General features: G+C 47.9%; 2 protein-coding genes across 13 annotated transcripts in view; one reads left to right on the plus strand and one right to left on the minus strand.

Moving 5' to 3' along the window:
* Window positions 1-2,039, plus strand: part of SHLD2 (shieldin complex subunit 2) — an 85,008-nt gene extending 82,969 nt beyond the window's left edge. For all 11 annotated transcript variants that reach the window (XM_084796818.1, XM_084796810.1, XM_084796814.1 and 8 more), the window contains one exon: window positions 1,401-2,039. In XM_084796818.1, the coding sequence (XP_084652944.1) occupies window positions 1,401-1,642 (242 nt within the window). In that variant the 3' untranslated portion in view covers window positions 1,643-2,039. The remainder of the gene's footprint in view (window positions 1-1,400) is intronic.
* A 7,845-nt stretch (window positions 2,040-9,884) lies between these two features.
* SYT15 (synaptotagmin 15) lies at window positions 9,885-19,654 on the minus strand. 2 transcript variants are annotated; one of them, XM_084796005.1, is made up of 9 exons: window positions 19,164-19,273; window positions 18,733-18,785; window positions 18,129-18,324; window positions 17,328-17,470; window positions 16,123-16,418; window positions 14,183-14,350; window positions 12,235-12,355; window positions 11,250-11,429; window positions 9,885-10,396 (listed from the first exon to the last, which is right to left on the minus strand). In XM_084796005.1, exons 2-9 carry the CDS (start codon window positions 18,752-18,754, stop codon window positions 10,254-10,256), a joined length of 1,269 nt encoding a protein of 422 aa, XP_084652131.1. In that variant the 5' UTR covers window positions 18,755-18,785; window positions 19,164-19,273; the 3' UTR covers window positions 9,885-10,253. The 2 variants fall into 2 exon arrangements, with proteins under 2 accessions (XP_084652131.1, XP_084652130.1); XM_084796004.1 differs by lacking the exon at window positions 18,733-18,785 and having other exon boundaries at window positions 19,164-19,654.
* Window positions 19,655-19,866: the final 212 nt, after the last annotated feature.

The raw sequence follows: 19,866 nt of genomic DNA on the forward strand, positions 1-19,866 counted from the left end.
GTTTCTCCCTCGTCAGTACAAAAGTAGAAAGACAGTTTAGTTTGAGTGAAACAAAAGTTTACATAAGTTGCATGGTGAGATCTCTTTACTTCTGTCTCATACACAAATAAAGGAAGCACCTCATCTCTTTAGCCTAAATTCCTAATTGGTCAGCAAAAACACTAGGATCCTAGTCTCACAATGGTTTTTTTTGTTTGTTTGTTTTTTAAAGGAATGTGTGGCACCATGTGTTGAAAGAGACAGTTTATTGCCTGAGGTAAACTCAAGACTCAAAACTCAAAACTCTCTCTAACGCTGGAGCATCATCTTCAGCCTTCTGGCTCATTATATCTGAAAGACATATTTGTGAGGCAGGAACTATTGAGGACTTACTTATCCTGCCTTGGCAGTTTGGCCGTCAACTCTGTCTGCATCCAAGCTTGCCTATTTTTAGGCAGAATTCTGTCAGTGGCTGAAATGAGGACATTGTATTGGCATGGATTTTTAAGCTTTTCAGCTGTGATGCCAGGCACAGTTGGGGGCTAAGGAGACAAACACCTCCTACCTGTCATATGATTGTGCTTCATGCCTGTCCTCTCTGTCCCTGGGTGGACAAGCTAACCTCATTCTTTTGCTTAGTTTTGTGATAGTCGGTTGCTCTTCGTGTTAATAAAAGGCTGAGTACCTAATCCAAAAATAGGATACATAATATATTTCATGTTTAGATCTGAGTCTTATCCCTAAGATACCTTATTATGTATATACAAATGTTTGGAGGTATTTAGTTGTTTGCTTGATTTTTAATTCTAATATTCAAAAATATTCTGGTTTCAAGAACTTTGTCTCAGAAATGCTTAGCTTGTAAATGTACTTATTTGATTAAAAACTGTAGAAAGGTAAGTGTGAGTGAGGCCCTTTTTGATATGGACATGCCCTTTTAAAAATTTTATTTTCAGACTTATTTTTATGTGTTTGAATGTTTTGTTCAACCTGTGTGGCTATACACCAGAAGAGGTTAAAAGAGGGCATTGGATTCCCTGGAACTGGAGTTAGGAATTGTTGTGAGCTGCCAGGTCCTTTGCAAGGGCAGGTGGTCCTGACTGCTGAGCCATCTCTGGCCCCGAGTGATATACTCTTATTTCCAGCAAGCAAACCTCAGCTCCTCATGCTGTTTGGAAGCTGATGGCTGGAGCTGCTGTTAGTCTGAGCATTGTCTGTGCTTGCTTGTGTATTCAGTAGGGACCACATCATCTTTCTAGGCCACCTCCAACAATTTAAAGCAAGCAAGAAAGGTATAGGATGAGAAATGTAAGATAAACATGAAGCTTGGGGAACCAAGGGAAACAAGGAAAGCCTTCAGAATGTTTTGCTATGAAGCTAGTAGGGGTCCTGAGCCGCATGTGTATTTTGTTCTTTCTCAGTACCTTCCTCCGAGGTCACCTACGGCACAGTAGCAGCAGACTTGCTCCACTCCTTGCTGGCGGTCAGTGCAGAACTGTGTGTGTTGAAGATTCAGAGCCTTTTCGAGTTGGATGAAAACAGCTACCCATTGCAACAGAATTTCTCCCTACTAGATTTCTGTCCTGATTCGTGTAAGAGGTGGAGCCCGGGACTTTGTCTAAGGCCAGAGGAGGACACGGAAGGCATTCCGAGGAAGGAGTGATGAGATAATCTGTTTTTTGAAGATTTATTTATTTTTATTATATGTACATAAGTGTTTCACCTATGTATGCCTGGTGCCCACAGAGACCAGGAGAGGGTGCCGGTTCCCCTGAGACTAGAGTAACAGATGGTTGTGAGCCACCATGTAGATGTTGAGAAAGTGCTCTTAACTGCTGAGCCATCCAACCCTATGACCTGTCTTTTGAAATAAATGAAATGACATGAGTTTTTCTTAGAGTTTTAAAAATAAATAATTTATTAGCATAATATAATTATGATAAATATATAAATTAAATTTTATCTAAGAAAATTCTGTGAAGCTTTTATTATTTGCTTTTTGTTGGTATTCTTTTTATTCTGGAGAAATGATCTAGCAATAAAGGCAGTAAATCACAGTTTCCTTGGAGTTACGGGTCCCTCACTTGTCATTTCAATTAGACCCTGATGCATTGAAGAGCCACATGTAAGACGTTTCCTCAGAAGTCACGTTTATGTTATAAACTCTACTGCTTTTTCTTATCTATATTTAAGTAAGTTTCCAATGTGAATTGCTTTTCTTGATTATAATTGTGCGTGCTGGGCTAGGGATGCGGTACTGTTGACAGAACACCTGACAAAGGTAATTAAGGGAGGAAGGGTGTCTGGCTTGCAGGTTGACAGTACAGTTACCATTCTGAAGAGGAACAGATGGGACTGGGAAAACAAGATAACTACAGGAGAAGAATGAGACTGAACCCAGTCTCTGTTCCAGTGCAGAGTGTGATTCAAATCGGATCATGTCTTTAAGATCTGAAACACTGACAGCGCTACTAGAAAATACAAGGACAACACTTGCAAGACACAAACACAGGCAAGGACTCCCTGGCACAGTCAGACTGGTGTGGCTGTAGAATGCAGGGCCTCATGAAGGACTCCAGAAGCTTAGGAAATTCAATAAATCAAGAACTCACAAAGGGAACTGCAGACAATTTTAAAACTTCTACAAAGCAAAGCAAACCACAGAGTGAAGAGCGAGCATACAGGACAGCAGAGAAACTGTCAGCTTGTTCTTGACTTGGGATTAGTATCTAGAATAAAGAGCAACAAACAAAATCAACAAATGACAAGAGTCAAGCAAATACTTCTCCAAAGAAGTACAAGTGAGCTGGGTGGTGGTGGTGCACGCCTTTAATCCCTGCACTCCGCACTCTGAAGGAGGCAGAGAGAGGCGGATCTCTGTGAGTTAGAGGCCAGCCTCATCTTCAGAGAGAGTTCTAGGGCAGCCAGGGCTACACAGAGAAACTCTGTCTCAAAAACAAAAACAACAACAAAAAGAAGTACAAGTGGTCTGTAAATCTGTGAAGAAAATATTCAACATCTCTAGCCCTCGGGGACATGCAAACAAAAATTATAGTCAGAGTCCATCCATCCCAACTAAAGGGGCTATCATCGAGGAGACAAACAGCAAATGTTGGTGAGAGTGTGGGGAGAGGGGAACCCTTACACTCCAGGTAACAGCTCCAAACTACAAAGTCCATAAGCATAAACGGCATCGTGCAGTTCACATGACGGTATACCTGACACACAAAACGAGTCACACTCAAAGCATAGTGTGACGGCAAACTGGAATAGCACACATCTTCCCTCATCCCTTAGACGATGTATACAATGCTGTACATTATACATCACATATAGTTATATGATATGTGCCTAATATTTATTTAAATTTATTTAGGTACATACTGTATTGTGCTTGCATGTACACCTATACACAAGAAGAGGGCACCAAATCTCATTATAGATGCTTGTGAGCCACCATGTGGTTGCTGGGAATTGAACTCAGGACCTCTGGAAGAGCAGACAATGCTCTTAACCACTGAGCCATCTCTCCAGGCCGATATGTGCCTAATATTATATAGTGCTTGGTCAGGCAATAAAAGCCAAGTATAGCTGTGGTAGACATCAGGGAAGAAGAGGCAGCGCTTGGGAAGGTCCACCCTGGAAGGTTGTGCGGCTTGCTGGCACTTGCTCTGAGGTAACAGCCAGTCTAGTGAGTAGCAACCATGATGCTGAACAGTAGAGGGCGGTGGAGGTGCACCACAGAAAGCTTTACTGCAGTCCTGTTGAGCTAGAAGCCACACTGGAGTGCCCAATCCTCTGGCACCACTGTTGAGGCTAAGCCAGGCTCTCAGTCACATGCCTGCTCCCTCCTGCCCTGGACACTAAGCACTCTAGGCTGGGCCCTCTTGGTGGGTTTCCTTTGCTCACTATTGCCTGAAAGTGTTTCAGTAAGCAAACTAATGCAGGCCCAAAGCAAGAGAACCGAAGTGGTTATTTGCCTGAAGAAGAAAAGTTAATTTATACAGAAACGTGGGAAGAAGTGAGAAGTTTAAGGAGAAAGGCAGGAAGGACATGTTACCTGCTGCAGACCCTGACTGCAGAGTACCGCAATGCTGAGCTCTCCGGTGAAATGGAATATTGACAGCGTTTTCAGACATCTAGAATCTGGTTCCAGCCCTAGTGCTGCCATGTAGCTGCAAGGCTCTGAGGAACAGCATGTGCTCCTTTCTCCTCTGCTGACAGGAGGGAGATCTCTCCTGGCTTTTGGGGAACAGCTTTAACCTGCTAATGTACCAAGCTGTACTCAGTTCCCAAGGGATAGTTTCTTCCTCCCCTCCACAACTGAAACACAACTCCTTAAAGCAAACAGCGATTCGGGCAGATCGTCCCGTAGTAAGTACAGTGGAATATAATGAGCAAGTGTTACAGTGTGGTTTTAAAATTACATGCCAAATTCAATTAAGAAATTTGTCAATTATGTTGAAGGAGCTGGGCAGATGGAATCTAATAAATGAATTATCTTATTATATTTTTCTAGTTAACTATTCAGGCCTTCTTGGCAGATAGCTAGCTTCTCCCTGCTCCTTGGATAAAAATTTAGGGCAAGTCTCATGACTCCTTTTTCTTTTCTTTCTTTCTTTTTTCCAGTATTGTGACTGTTTTGATCACATTAGTTGTAAGTAAATAAAATGAAATTTGACCGGTAGCATCTACTTCCATAGGCAGCCTCTGGCCACACAGTGTTTAGTGTGACACAGTCATCCACTCTTCCAGCATCCGGCTGCAGCTGACTTGCTGCTTGGGTCCCGTTGCTCTGCTTTGTGTTTCTGTTCTTCCTTCCCTCCTTCCTTCCTTCCTTCCTTCCTTCATTCCTTCCTTCCCTCCTTCCCTCCTTCCCTCCTTCCCTCCTTCCTTCCTTCCTTCCTTCCTTCCTTCCTTCCTTCCTTCCCAGCCTTGTTCACAGATGAGCATCCTAGCAGGAACTTGGATATGACAAGAAGGAAGATCACCTAAGGGGCAGGAAGCTCTCTAGTTGATGGCAGATGCAGTTCTGAGCCCTTCCCTGCCCTCCCTATAGTGAGGTTGGCTTCTGCTCCTTTCCGTGACCTTGCTTTGCTACAGTGTCCATGGGCAGCAACATTGTTCCAACTTCTTCACATTTGTTTTTTCAGTGGGGCATTGCCTTTGTCTGGAAAAGAAAGTCAGTTTTGAAAATACATTTCTCAAACTCTCTTATGAACAGAATTCAGGTAAATTCTGCTAATTATGGGGCACTCAAGGGGGACCAGAAAATAGCAAAAGGGTAAAACTAATCTCCCTTCCTCTGATAATTATCCTCTGACAGGAGTACAGGATGCTCAAGGCTCTTGAAGTAATTTGGGCAAACATTCCACAGTGAAAAGTAAGAAGAGCATAATTGGCAAATGACTGCACAAATTACAACATATCATTATGGGATGACAAATTGACAGCCATAACACTGAGGCAGGGAGGCAGCTGCAGGAAAGGCGCTGCCCTGGGATTACACCTTCAGGAGTGTACACAGGCTCTTGGAGCTGCCTGGGTTTACCCACTTTAATTCTCCACCCCTCCCTGGAGCTGTGCCCATTGTTCCGTAGTCTTGGGGGCAGGGAAGAAAGAATGTTGACTTATCTGCCCCTTGATTCTGCCCAGGAACATCAGGAGGTACCATGTAAGCAGAAGACAAAAATATGTCTTCCCTCTTAAGCTCCTGTCTCCACCTTGTAGAGCTGTCCCTGGGTAGCCATTGCCAATTTAGCTGGTACTCAGTGTGATCAACTGTGGCACCGGCCTGGTGAGGAGCCCAGCCCAGGCAGACCCACAGCTTGAGTTGCTTCACCTGGAGAAGTTGATGCTCAGCTGACCCACAGGTGCAGAGGACAGACTGGTCATACTGTTTACACTGAGAAGCTGTGGTTGTGCTGTCATCGCTGCTCAGAGAGCCAAATGGATACAAACAGCTGTGCTCTGACTGAGGGTTTCCTTGAATCCTGGTTCTCCTGTCTCTGCCTACCACCTCCTTGCCATTCTGCCATCCCCATCTGGGCATTCTTTTTCTGCTAGAGGCAGACAGATGTTCACTTTAACAACAAGGGGAGGGGAAGCCGAATGAAACACAGACAACCTTTAAAAGAAGAAAAAGAGCCACAAAGAAGCAAAGCACAGAGAGAAGTGACTTCTGATAACCACTTTCCTCTCCAGGAACTTTCTGGGTTTGGCTGACAGGCTGAGCACATGAACAGAGTCACGGTCAAGGGCAGCAAAGGCTGCAGCATCTCAGGAGCTTGGGAGGCGAGAAACTGGAAACTAACATTGCCAAAGCAGCTGAGCAAAGATAGGCACAGAAGCCATGCTACCACTTAGGGACTTTGGAAACATTTGTTGAATTGTTAAGCTGAACTATGAAAGTTAGCAGTTTGGGGAGGCGGGGGACGTCACAATGCTTTTAAAAATTGCAATCGGGAGCCACAGAGGAAGAGCTCTTGGTTGGCAGGACCCTCAGGATTCTGCAAAACCTGACAACTGATTTGCCATGCTCAGTTTAAATAATGACTGTATTTATTCATACTCCCTCACGCAGTATTTACACACATATCATATTCATGGGGTGTTCCCTTTCCTGCTGTCTTGGAGACTCAGAATGTTCTTTTTCTTTGTTCTCTTGACTTCGGGGAAAGCAGAATGCTGATGCTATTTTCTTATGATGACCAGTAATTTCTTATCCTTAAAACATCTTGCCCTCTGAACTCCTTTATGAAAGTTAATTCTATCAGTTGATAATTAAATTTGATAATGCCCCCAGTAGAACCAGGTTGCTGTTGATTTTGCAAGAAGATGTCAATAACAGCAGAGTTTGGAGGTGAGCTTCACTGTGGAGCTCACGCGGGTGGCGATGCCTGCCAGTGGTGGGTACCTCCATGGGCCGCGTTCCTAGAAACAAGTGCCTGTGTTTTGCCGGCTTCACTATCCCTATTGCCTGAAGTAGTGTCATCTCACATGCACTGTCTGCTAAAAACAGCTTTATGAACATACAGAAAAGCTGCTTCTTTCTGTTTTAGAATGAAGATCAGTTGCTTCTCTACCAAAAAATTATGAATCTAAATCTCATTGGTTTGAGGGAAATGGTTTTATAGTGAGGGTTTGACACCCTACTTTCCTTTTTAGAGGGGGGTTCATTATATAGTCTGGCTTTATAGCTGAAACCTTTCTGCCTCAGCCTTCTGCATGCTGCGGTTATAAGTATGCATCACTATGCCAGCATGGGATTTGGATTTTGATGATCTCTTTAAAAATCCATATTGATGGAGCTAAAGAGATGGCCCGCAGCTGTTATGAACATTGCTGCTCTTCCAGAGGATCTGAGTTTAGTTGCCAGCACCCACATCAGGTAGCTCCAGTGCCAGGAGCTCTGGTGTCCTCTTCTGGCCTTCCTGGATGCCTGCATGCACATGGTGCACATACAGATAAGCTGATACACACACACAGATACACACACAGAGAGAGAGAGAAATTAAAATGTTTTTAACTTAAAAATTATTATAACAAATATTTTTCTAATTCCATGATCTTTAAAAGTATTTTCTTTAGAAAATAAAATCCTATCTAAAACAGATGTTTTTCTTATTCATTTTTATATTAAATTGTTCTCACAGGTAATATTTCTCATACTTGGTGTTTTATATGATTACTATCTTTAAAAAAATGTTTTATCAAGCTTATGGCTGGATGTTCTTCCAGAGATTTACAATTTATTTACACAATAAATTTCCAATGTCATATTTAACTAATTTTTTAATGTTATGCAACTTTAGTAACAATGCTCTATTTTTACCAGTAATGTATTCTTTTACAATGTAATTTTAATTTTTTTATGTGTCTAGGTGTGTCTGTATACCACTGCATGCCTGATTCCTGCATAGGCTAGACTATGATGTTGGATCCTCTGGAATTGGAGTTACAGCTGTGAGCTGCCATGGGGTGCTGGCAATCAAACCCAGGTCTTTTATAAGAGCAGCAAGTGCTCTTAACTGTTAAGTCATCTCTCCAGTCCCTACAATGTCATTTTTTTTACTTATACCATCTCTTAGGTACTTTTTGGTGGCATGTGTCATGCCTCATAATTAGAGAATCTAATGTTTTGGTCCATGCAACTGTTGGACATCACTGGTAGGTTGTCTTCGTAGATATGCCAGTTTGCACAGAACTGTATACTGAAGCCCCATAATGGAGCCATGAAAGGTCACAGGAAGATGGACAAGATCAGTTGTGTTTGGCACAGCCTTGATTATTTTTCTCCAGTTAAAGATCACACACACAGTAAACATCAAAGAGATGTTTAGAAAAACATTTTTCTTATGAATTAAAAAATTTTCAAATGAGTATGAAAATAAACTCTTAAGCAGGGCATGGTAGCACACACCTTTAATCTCAGTACTTGGGAAGCAGATGCAGGCGGATCTGTGTGAGGTTGAGGCCAGCCTGGTCTACATAGTGAGCTCCAGGCCAGCTGTGGATACATAGTAAGACACTGTCTCAAACAATCAAACAGCAGCAGCAACAACAACAACCCCCCAAAATCCCTCTTATTATAAAAATCAAAAGAAATGGATAAATATATCACACTACTGGATTGAAAGTTGAGGATCCTAAATTGTCAAATGGTTCTCAAATTGGTATGTGTTAAATACAATTCAGTCAAATTGTGAGCACTTTCTCAGGAATTGATCACTTCAAGATATTCTGTGGGAATTTAAAGAGTTTCCATTAGAGTCATATACAGATAGGATTTGAGATAGCCCCTAAGAGTTCAACTGGCCCATGAAAATCTGCATAGTTCTTTACTTTTCTGTGTTTGTACACAGTTCTACAATATGGCTGTCCCTCTGTTCACCCCTCAGAGCACACCACCTGCTGATTTCTTGCCGTTTCAGTTTCCCAGAGGCCCATCAGATGCATCAGTCTACCAACGGTCTCTTGTCATCCGAGAATGTCATCCATTGTAAATTAGGAGTTTCACATCGGAGCATGAGTGTGGTGGCATCCACTGCCTCTGGCTCCAGATGAAACACAGCAGTGACCTGCCCTGCAGGCATAAGGAACTCCAGTCTGTGTGTGCAAGGAAGCTATTAGAAGCCACCGCAGTGTGAATCACGTTCAAAATGTATAGGTGACATGAGTGAGGAAGAAGCAAACAAGATGGTGTGTCCTTCCGGAGAGTCACTTGTGTTTTATATTGACCTAAAGAGGCACAGATAATGCTCACTGCTGCTTTGGCTGAAGTCACTTTACTACAGACAGCCAGAGAAACAGGGGTGGGAAGTTCTGCATTAGTTACAATGCCTGGACTCTGCCTGTGTGTGGTGTAGGGCACATATATACACACAGGAACAACAGGCAGAGTGTCTGTTAGAACATCAGAACACCTAATAGGCATTTAGTGACAATGACTGCTTGTGGGGACCACTAACAATGAAGTTTATACCTACGAGGGCATAGTTATGCCACTGCCTTGTGGACAATACCATGGTCCCATGGATTCACCTGTCCAAAGCAAGAGCCAGGAGCTGAATGCCCAAATTCTGTTAACCAGGTGACCACAAAACCCAGCAAAACATCATCACCTGAGAGACTAGGGTGTGAGGTATGGCATTCTGAGGAATATGGCTATGGACAAGACTTCATACGATTTTGCCTGCTGTTTCTATGTGTCATGGCTCCAGTGAGGGGCTACACAGCAAGCTGGGCTGACGACTCATTGACCTGGTATGTGGGTGGACTGCTCAACAGGTTTCTCCCTGTTGTGTCCCTAGAGTGATGTGTGCTTGCTCTGCTGGGTGGAATATGGAGAAACCCCAGCTTAAAAAACAAACAAACAAACAAAACACAATGCAGCTGTGACTGCCAGCTTTCCAAGGTGGTGGGACTCGGTTCACGATGCACTCCCATTCGGCATAGGTAGCTGTGCTCCACCAAATAGAAAATTGGTTCTCAACACCTGAGATCCTTCTGAAGGTCAGGACCTTGATGATCAGCAGCCCCACAGATGGAAAGGGGGGTGGCTGAGGTGGGTTGGGAGAGGCTCCTGGCCACAGATACTGGCCAAAGCTGAGCTTTCGTCCCTCTTCCTTCTTGCACATGAACTTGACTCGTGGACCACTGGTTCAGGCTAGCCCCACAGTGCCCTGAGTGTTGGATGAGATGCCCATGGTGTGATGTTGCATCCACTGATGAGGACATGAGTCTCCAAAGCCGGATGCGGTCCTGGGGACGGCTCAGGGCTCTGTGGGGCGGCAGAGTGCATGCCAGCTCTTTACCAATTCCTTGGGCTTGTGGAGCATCTGGTCCCAGTGCTCCAGCTCTTTGCCTCGGGCGTACATGTAGGGGCCCACGACCACACGGCCCAGTGGGCAGCTCTCTGCAGGGGAGGGAAAGCTCCGTCACGGTCTTAGATACAGAAAGCCATGTCACCCCCGTACCAATGTCTGCCCTGACTTCTCCCTGTGTTTCCCGTTCCCTGTCCCTCTGGAAGGAAGTAGCAAGCTCCTCCTCCCCAGCCATGAGCCACCCAGTACTGTCTCCTTCCCCTGGGAACTTGGAGGAGGAGAGCAGGATGAGAACTTGGCACTGCAGCCCTGTCCTTCACTGCCTAATCCCCTGCCCCAGGCCATGTGAATCCCCAGGCATGCTGAATTGCTATGGGAGAAAGCACTTTGTAGAAGGAAGGCCTCTTCCATTGCTTCCTTGTACACTGGGCAAGAGCATTACGCAGCGATATCCACCCATCAACTACCACCGGCCAGAAGATCCCAAATCTAGCCCATGAGCAATCACAGCCTTTGCTTCTGTAGGCAGTGACAGTGAATACTCTGGCAAGTGTAGCAAGGACCCACTCAGGACCTTACCTGCTCATCTAGAAGGCATGGAGAAATGCAGAGAACACAACACCCAGGACAGGAAAGTGCCTGCCTAACATCCCAATAATTTACCCAGATCGAGAAAGGAGACATTTTTAGCCTCTTTCTAGGGTACTACAGAATCCAGTTGAACTAAAGCTAGACATGAGCCCCAGGCTTCCCACTGGCAAGCTCTGTGGCCTTGGGCAAGCATCTCAACCTCTCTGGGAGCTGGTGTCTTTAATTAGAAACAGGGACAACTCCACTTGAGGGTAGCCATTTGAGGGTAGCCATTCACTCCGCCTACAACTGAGTAGCCCCAGTTACCCATTGCCCCAACACCATGTCCCCTGCTTCCCACTCCCCAGGCCTTACTGTCCCCTTCTGTGATCTGCAGCACCGTCAGGCTAAGGCTGGCAGTGTCCAGCTCACTGGTGTCGGCCTTGAAGCTGAAGGTTTCATTGTACACGGGGTTGATAGAGCCCAGGACAGCCGAAGTCCTCTTGCACTTCACAAATTTGTTGTGATTCATCAGAGACACTTTGACAAACACGCCTGCAGGGCACATACACTAGTGGGCAGGAGAAGTGGGCACAAGCCCTGCCCCTAAAGGTGGGATCTCTGGCTAGTAGGGCATGTGCCCCCTCCCTAAGCACCAGGCCCCTATCACTGTCTGATCCCCAGCTGCTGAGGCCAGAACATGTGACAGAAGGAAGGTTAATTAGTGTTAATGCTTTCGACCCAGGGAAACCTGGCTTCCTTTTTCCTTCCTCTGGCTCTGGAGGCCCAGTTTACTAGAACCTGGCACTGGGAAAGCAGTGCCTGCTGGGCACTCAGGGCTTTGGGCCTTCTTAAACCCCTGCTCGTCCAGAAGCTGAGGGCTTTAGAGTGGGGTGCAGAGGAGTTCTGGAGCTCCGAACTCCAGCAGATAGCAGACAACCACCACCTGGATGGGAGTCATGAGGTGAGCGGGGTCAGTGCCTGGCTCCAGTGTTCTGGAAGGCCAGGGAGCAGCAGCAGCATTATCAAGGTGCCAGCATCCCAAAGGATAGGAGCTCTATCCTCAGGCACGGGGAGGTGTGGAGCTGAACCTGCAGGCCGTCAGCAGAGGGATGGTCTTCAGTCAGTGCAGAGCCCTTTGGCTTAGAATGTTGCCTTAGAAAAGGCTTTGATATCAGAAGCATCCGCAGAGGGAGCGCAGAGTGGAGTAGAGGGAGTGTCCGGTACTTGGTCTTGGGCACATGAAACACAATTTCCATGTCTGGTGGGGAGGTCAGACCCTGCCTAGCCCCGGCCAAGCTCACTAGGAGGGACCTTCCCTAGGATAGGGATGGGGGATAGAGGAGTAGGGGTGACTCACTGACGACACCCCTGTCCTCCCGGAGCTGGAGACCTTTGGCACGGAGCACAACCACAGTCAGGCGGTTCAGGTAGTCATTGTAGCTGAGGCAGAACTGGAGATCACCAAACTCCGAGGGAGGCTAGGGAGGCAGAGATGGAAGCACTCACCCCTGTCCTTCTGGCAGGTGGCAGAGGAACTGAGGATGACCTCCCTCCTCCAGAGTTCAGCTGCAGGGGCCTGGGACACATCTGCACGGTCTCCTTTGAGACTAGCACCATTTTATAGACAGGAAAGCAGAGGTCTGGGTATTTGAAGACACTTGTGGAACACAGGTTAGACATTCCCAAATACAAAACCCCTAAATCTGAAGTGATCAGATGTTCAAAACCTTTTGAGTGACAAATGCTAAGTCACATGCCGTGAAACTTTGCTTTATGCTTTTCAGTATGAAAGCATCATGGGTAGGCTCAGATACACAGGTCCTTGTAGAGGCCAGAAAGAAGGTAACTTTGGGCACCTTCCTCCCTCTCTGCCTTATTGCCTCAACACCGTGTCTCTTACGGAACCCGAAGTTTTCTGTGTTAGGCTGTCTGGAGAGTAGGCTCCCAGGAGCCAGCTGTTGCTACTCCGCAGTGCCCCAGCTACGAGGTTAAAAGGCCACATGGCAGCCTTTTCCATGGAGGCTTGAGATGTGAAATCAGGCTCTCTTTCTTCCCAGAGAGTGTTCTTACTCACTGACCATTTCCCTAGCCCCAAATGCTCAAATTTATTTAAAATGCTGTGTAAAAATCACATCTGTGCATTGTGATTAATATACATTGCATTGGACTTGGGTCTCCTCTCCAAGATGACATCTTATTATATATTATATATATGTGTGTATATATATATAATGTACATGTTATATACATATATGTGTATATATACATATGTGTGTAAATTTTGCAAAATCTGAAAAAAAAAATCTAAAATCTGAAAACTTCCCAGTCCTAAGCATTGTGAATAAGACATCCCCAACCTGTAGTAATGGGCCAGAGCCCAGCCTCTGGCATCTAAAGCCTGTTTGGACTCACCTGGGGAAGGGGAAACAAGAGATAAACGTTTCTGGAGCTGGAGAGATGGCTCAGAGTTTAAGAGCACTGTCTGGTTTTCCAAAGGCCCTGAGTTCAAGTCCTAAAAACCACATGGTGGCTCACAACTATCTATAATGAGGGCTGGTGCCCTCATGCAGGCATACATGTGGGCAGAATACTGTATAAATAATAAATACATAAATCTTTTGAGAGAGAGAGAGAGAGAGAGAGAGAGAGAGAGAGAGAGAGAGAGAGAGAGAGAGAGAGAGAGAGTTCCCTAGATCTGGGCTTTCCCATTTGATGTGTTCCTTTCACAGCCTTTGGACCTATGTGGGAATCCAAATGTGCATTTCTTTTTGAGATGGAGACTCACTTATGTAGTCCAAGCTGGCCTCAAATTGGTGATATGGGCCACTTCAGTGGCTCAGCAGGTTAAACCTGAGCACGTGGGTTCAGGCTCCAGGGCCTGTGTGGCAGAAGGAGAGCCAACTTCTGCAAATCGTCCTCTAATCCCTATGAGTATGCTGTGGCACTCCCTGAATAGATCAATAAAAATGTAATTTTAAAAAATTGTGAATCTTCTGCCTCAGCTTCCTGGATGCTGGGATGATAGAGGGAGGTGTGCCACCACACCTGATCCCCAAATGTGACTTTCTGGATGATCATTCGAAGAATCTCAGTGTCCTGTGTCTGCTTAGCTGTATGTAGGTCTAGGTCCATCCTCTCCTGCGGGGCCTGAGCCCATCTCCCTGAGCCACTGTAGCATAGTGAGGAGGTGTTGAGGGAAGAGGCTGGCCAGGTTGTGCTGGTGGGGATGGGGTGGGTCCTGGGCACATCATGGCTACCCACAGTAGTGCTGATACGAGATGGCATGAGTCTGGTGACCATCTCACCTCCAGGTTCTCAGCTTCCAGGTCTCTCCAGATGACACGGTGGTCCCCCGCCAGGCTCTCATTCTTCAGTGGGAAGAGGACCTGTCCCAGGAGCTGGTGCTTCTTTTGCTTGTTTACATGGTACACGGAGAATTTCAGCACTCTCTGGGTGACACTTTTGCTGGATACCTGAGGAAAGAGAGGACCCAGGCCAGGGTCAGGTCTGGGAGTAGGGGCCAAGTGGATAATATTACATGTTGTCGACAGGATACGCACACATCTGAACCCAGGCTTCGTTGGGGCCCCTTCTCAGCAGCAAGGCCCAGCAGCCTGGGGAAGTGTATGCATGGGCTTGAGCCTTGTCACATAGTGTTTTTGAGGACTTGTACCCATTCTTGCCTGGGATCTTGGTACCCCAGCAACCAGAATCTGCCCTGGGAAAGTGTTTGCTTGCAGAAAAAGTGTGCAGAGATCATGGCCCTGTCTTGCAGAAATGGGCTCCTTCCTCTCTGAGCCTTGGATTTCACAGCTGTGAGATGGGGGCGGGGGCGGGGCAATGTGGAGAGGTCACTACTCTTTTGGTCTAGGTTGTAAAACCCTGGGCCCTGTGTCTGGCCTATGGCAGATGGCCAAGTAATACTAAGTTTCTTCTTCAGCCCCTTCTTCCCAGAGCACGGGGAGCCAGGATCAAGTAGGGGCATGATAGCAAGCCAACGTGCTGAACCCCCTCTTCCCAAGGTGCTGAACCCCTCTTCCCACCCAAGGCTCAGAGAACACCTAAGAGAAAGCAAAGCCTGGAAGAACCAGATATGGCGGTGAATCCCGGGACTTGGGAAGCAAAAGCAGCTGGATCTCTGTGAGCTCGAGAGAGACCACCTGGTTTAAAAAGGGAAGCCAGGGTTACACAGTGAAACGCTGCACAGAATGAGAGAGAGAGAGAGAGAGAGAGAGAGAGAGAGAGAGAGAGAGAGAGAAGAGAAGAAATGAACTTGGGAGAACTGTGGTGGGGAATTTGGAAGTGGAAATGGGGACAATATGATCATGCTTTATGCTTTATGAGATTCTCAAGAATAAAGAAAAATTAACACTTAAAGTTAATATTAAGATACCCTATGGCAACGGCCTAGTATCAAGCTATAACAACAACAGGAAAGAGAAAAGCCAAATGTGAATAAACAAATGAGATAATCCCTAAAAACAAACAAACAAACAAACAAACAAGCTGGAGAAGCCATAAGAAGAGCAGCCATTTCTGTTAGGTCTCCCAGGCCTGGCTCCTGCAGGAGGGCTGGCAGGACCACACCTTTCCCCAGCTCTCATCCTCCAGGAGAAAGGCCTGAACCACACTCCAGCCCCAGTAATCACGTGCTTTCTGGAAATGGTCTGGCCTATCCTTCCCTCTCAGGCCATTGTGCTGCATAGCTCTTAAGAAATGTTTGTCCAAGACCTCTTGGCAGGTCCTTCTAAGAGGCCCTGGACACCTGCTGTGTTCCCAGGCTGCTGTAAGTCTGGTGAGGCCTAGGGTGTGGCACCAACAGGCTGCTGTGTGGCCCCAGTCCCTGACACTTCCACTAGGACAGGCAGTTTCTGCCCGGATTCAAACAGGCCTGAGGGTCTTCCTTGGATGACTTTACCCATAATGCCCAAGGCATTGGGTCACTTCCAACAGCCCCATGAGCCAGAGTCTAGCAACAAGTAGGCATTTCAAAATGTGCTTTCTCTTTCTTCTTTCCCCCAGGCAGCCAGGACAGAAAGAACCCAGGTTCTGACCATCTCTCTCTAAGCCTCATTTTAAAAACCATCTTCACCAGGGGCTACCTCCTGTTCCTGCCTGCTGAGTGAAACCGGGCTGGAGGCTCAAGGGTCCTAGAGGGATGGAAAGCCCTGTCTATAGGAGGCCATGTTACCTATCCTGCACAAATGGCTCCCTCCCAGGGATACCTCTGCGCCGGAGGAGGTACCTGGAAGATGAAGCTCTCATCAAACTGTGGGCTGCATGTTTTGCGTTTGGTCTTGGACTGGAGGAAACGCCGTTCATCAGGCAGCAGGTGGAGCTTCACCAGGGTGCTGCAGGTCTCTGAGGGAACTTGCAGTTGCCGAGCCTTGATCAGGCCCACCAGCAGCCGCTCGGACTCTTGCTGGTAGTCCACCGAGAACCACAGGCGGCCCAGGCAGCCATCAGGGAAGTCTGTCTCACTTGTGTCCTCTGGGGACGTGTAGAGCTCTGGGTTGATGTTCCCTATCACACGTGCATCTCCTACAACAGAAGGTCAGGGAGGTCTGCCCAGCTAGAGGAAGACTGGGGACAGGAGGGATGGTGGCCAGCTCTTGGTGCACCCGGCCACTCATCACATGTCAGAGCCCATTACACCTGTCCCTCTGATTAACCTCACCCTTGGAGGCAAGGGCTTGCTTTCTGGCCCATCATCCCCATCACCTGGCCTGACTCCTTTCCGCAGCATCTAGGGGATGATAAACAGTGACAAAATGCTGCCTTAGCTGTTTACTGGCATTTATCCTGGGAGATCCTCAGAGGAAGAGGTGGTTGCCAAGCACTGCTAGCACCCCCTAGCCTTCTGCCTTCTTAGTTGGCCAAGCCATCATTCTGGGGCAGGACCCAGGCCAGTTCTGCCCACGTTCCAATTCTATATCGAACCCTTTAAAATGTTTGTTGTACTTACTATTATGATTATTTTTGTATGTATGTATGTATGTATGTATGTATGTATGTATATGTATGTATGATATATGTGTATGGCATGCACATGACATGGTATGTGCTTATGTGGACATTGTTCTCTCCTTACACTTTTACATGGTATGGGGGGGGTGGTCAAATATAAGCAGGCAAGTTTACATGGCAAGCGCATTTTACCCTCAATGCCTTCTCATGGGCCTCTACATCAGATCCTGCTGCCTCTGTGTCCTTGGGCAAAGCACTGCCAACTTTGCCCAGCTTCAGTTATAAATGAGGTCAGAGCTCTCCCTGCTTCAGAGTGAGGAACACAGTGAGGTCCAACTCTAAAACAGCATATGCGTATGGAGTGAAGCAGGCACCCAGTGAATGGTGGTCACTGGGTAACTCTGCCATCCTTGGGCTGGCCAGAGCAGTGAAAGCAGGTGCTATACCCAGGCAGAGCAGACCCTGAGTCATGGGAGAACTTACCAAGGTTGGCACTAGAGGTATCAGGAATGTGCTCCGAGACAGGGCAGGGGTCCTGTGGGGCCAGAGCCCAATCTCCACCATGTAGGGCCACCCAGTCTTGGCCTTGGTGAGAAGGGGGCACCACAAATGGTACACTTGGTAGCCTGTCCAAAGGGACGGAAACAACACGGAGATGGAGAGCAAGTTATGTGACCTCAATGCTCAGCCAAGAGGCTGAGTGCCAGAGGCTAGAGGGAGAAGAGCCAGCAAGAGCCAAGAGCATCACTTCTGGGGGTATACTAGGACACACAGACACAGACACACAGACACACACAGAGACACACAGACACACAGACATACACAGACACACCCTGGCACATACACACACAGTCAGTGCCTGTTTGCACACACACACACAGTGCCTGTCTGCCCCCACCCTGACACACACACACACACACACACACACACACACACACACACACACACCTTGGCACATACACACAAACAGTGCCTGTCCGCCCACAACAGTGTTGTAGAAATCAGAACCTCTAACAACAGCCTGTCTGGGTTCTACTTCCTAGTTGTGGCATCTGCACCTGTTTTTTTAATATTCTCTGAGCCATTTTTCCCAGATGGAAAGTAGGGTTCACAAAGCCTGCCTCCAGCTTATTGTGAGGTTACTGGGGGTTTCTTGGCATAATTTCCAGCATGCTGATGACTGATGGGCACCCCTACAACAAAACATTTCTTTTCCACCTTACCTCCACCCCACTGGCAAGTACCCAAGCAAGGCTTCAGAGAAAGAAAGGCCCAGAACCTCACCTGCCAGGTGGGGTCCCGGCATACTGGCCGAACTTGTCCCCTTGTCTGCTGAAGGAAGAGGCGGTGGCTGGGTCTGGTGTCTCTGGCAACTCCTCATAGGTGAAGGTGGTACAAAGCCTCCTCCACAGACAGCAGCTGGCTCCAATCAGCAGCAGCAGTCCTCCAGCGATGCCCCCTATCACCAAGGCCAGCTGCTCTGAGGCAGAGATCACCGGTGCAACCTGTGAGCAGGGTGAGGAAAGCCACCCCACCAACTCTCACACACACACACACCTCTGTCCTTGGGAGTGAGCAGACGGGACAGTGCCTCATCTCGGGAATGGCACATAAGTCGGCTGTTTGCTCCTCTCAGGCCAAAAGACCCTTCCCTTGGGCACAGCTGGCTCTGAACCTGGGTGTGGCTGTGCTCCGGAGCAGAAAGCAAACCTTCCCTCATAGAGCCTCCACTTCCCCAGGGTTTGGGGTGACGGTTCTGTGCACTTATGAGAAGTCTAGGAAGGCTTCGCAGAGCTCTTTTTTGGGGAGGGCGTGTCCTGGAACCAATTGGAAGGCTCAACATGCTCTAGTCCCTATAGTCAGTGTCCATCCTCTTCCCCCCACTCACCCTCTATTAAAGGGGAGCCCATGCTTTGGACAGAAGGTGGCAGGCAGGGAAGCCTAGTGTAAAGGGGGAAACAGAACGGCGGATTTAAGAAATAGAAATCTAGGGACCCTTCGACTCCCACATTTTCAGTGCCCCAGGAGGCTATGCCTGGAGCTACCAAGAAGGCTTAGAAGCTTCGTCTCACTTGGCTGGTTGCAGATGGGCAAAGCAGCCTCCTAGGCATATGCGGGCATGGGTTTCCTTCGGGTTCAGGGGTCTAGACAGCTGGTGAGAGTGCGGGACCGGTACCCATCCTAACCCTAACTGTCGGTGAAGAGCTAGCTCCACCTTCCACTCATTTCCGAGGGTGGCAGGGTCAAGACACATGCTTGAACTGTTGCGGAGAGCAGACTCCGCGCCCTGGGACAGAGGTAGGAGGTGAGGTCACTTACCCGCCATGGGGTTTGCGGCTTGACTCGCGGGCTCTAAGACTCCGGGTGCTGCTAGGACGTCGCGGCGGGGGCCCAGGTGGGCGACGAGTGTCTCTGCAACTGCAGCCCTCCAGAAAGCGAAGGCTGCTGTAGGAGGCTGGGAGGCAGGGCTCCAGCGCCCCAGGCCACAGCAGCGCCCCGCCCCAGTGCTGGCCCCTGCCCGGGAGGGGCTCAGAGGCGCTGCTGCAAGTCCGGAAATCGCGGGCTCCAGGAGGGGCAGGTCCAAGGCGCCGGTGCCAAAGGCACTAGCAGCTCCCTGCGGGGCCCCTGCTGGTTCGGGGGCCAGGGTCACTGCCATCACTGAGGGCAGAGCAAAGCCTTCTCCACCAGCGTCTGACAGTGGGCTCTGCACCAGCTGTCTCATACTTAGTGACCCTCTACTGATCCTTCGAAGGCTGAGTTGTGTCCCCTCCAAACCCTAACCAGGTTTGGCTCCGGGAGCTTTTTCGATCCCAGGCCTGCGTTCTTGAGCTTTCCCGGGCTCAGATCTAGCTGCCCGATTGTCCCAGCCCCGGTGTGGAGTGGAGCTCGGGTTTCACAAGGCCAGCTTTCCTGGCTTCCACCCCAGTCTGTCACTCACAACTTTTTGCCGAAGCCTTTCTCACCTAGGTTAGCAATAACACCCCGGGAGTGGATATCAGGGGTTCTCACACCCTCGACAGTC

The sequence above is a fragment of the Acomys minous genome, assembly GCF_964271855.1.
Source record: "Acomys minous genome assembly, chromosome: 9".
In the NCBI taxonomy this organism is placed as follows: domain Eukaryota; kingdom Metazoa; phylum Chordata; class Mammalia; order Rodentia; family Muridae; genus Acomys; species Acomys minous.

Excerpts from the sequence above, each read along its gene's own strand:
- SYT15 (XM_084796004.1), bottom strand. The coding sequence starts at position 19,566 with ATGAGACAGCTGGTGCAGAGCCCACTGTCAGACGCTGGTGGAGAAGGC. Across the intron at positions 17,471-18,128 it reads GCCGGGACCCCACCTGGCAG|GCTACCAAGTGTACCATTTG; the intron begins GTGAGGTTCTGG and ends CCCTTTGGACAG. Across the intron at positions 12,356-14,182 it reads TGGAAGCTGAGAACCTGGAG|CCTCCCTCGGAGTTTGGTGA; the intron begins GTGAGATGGTCA and ends CTGCCTCCCTAG.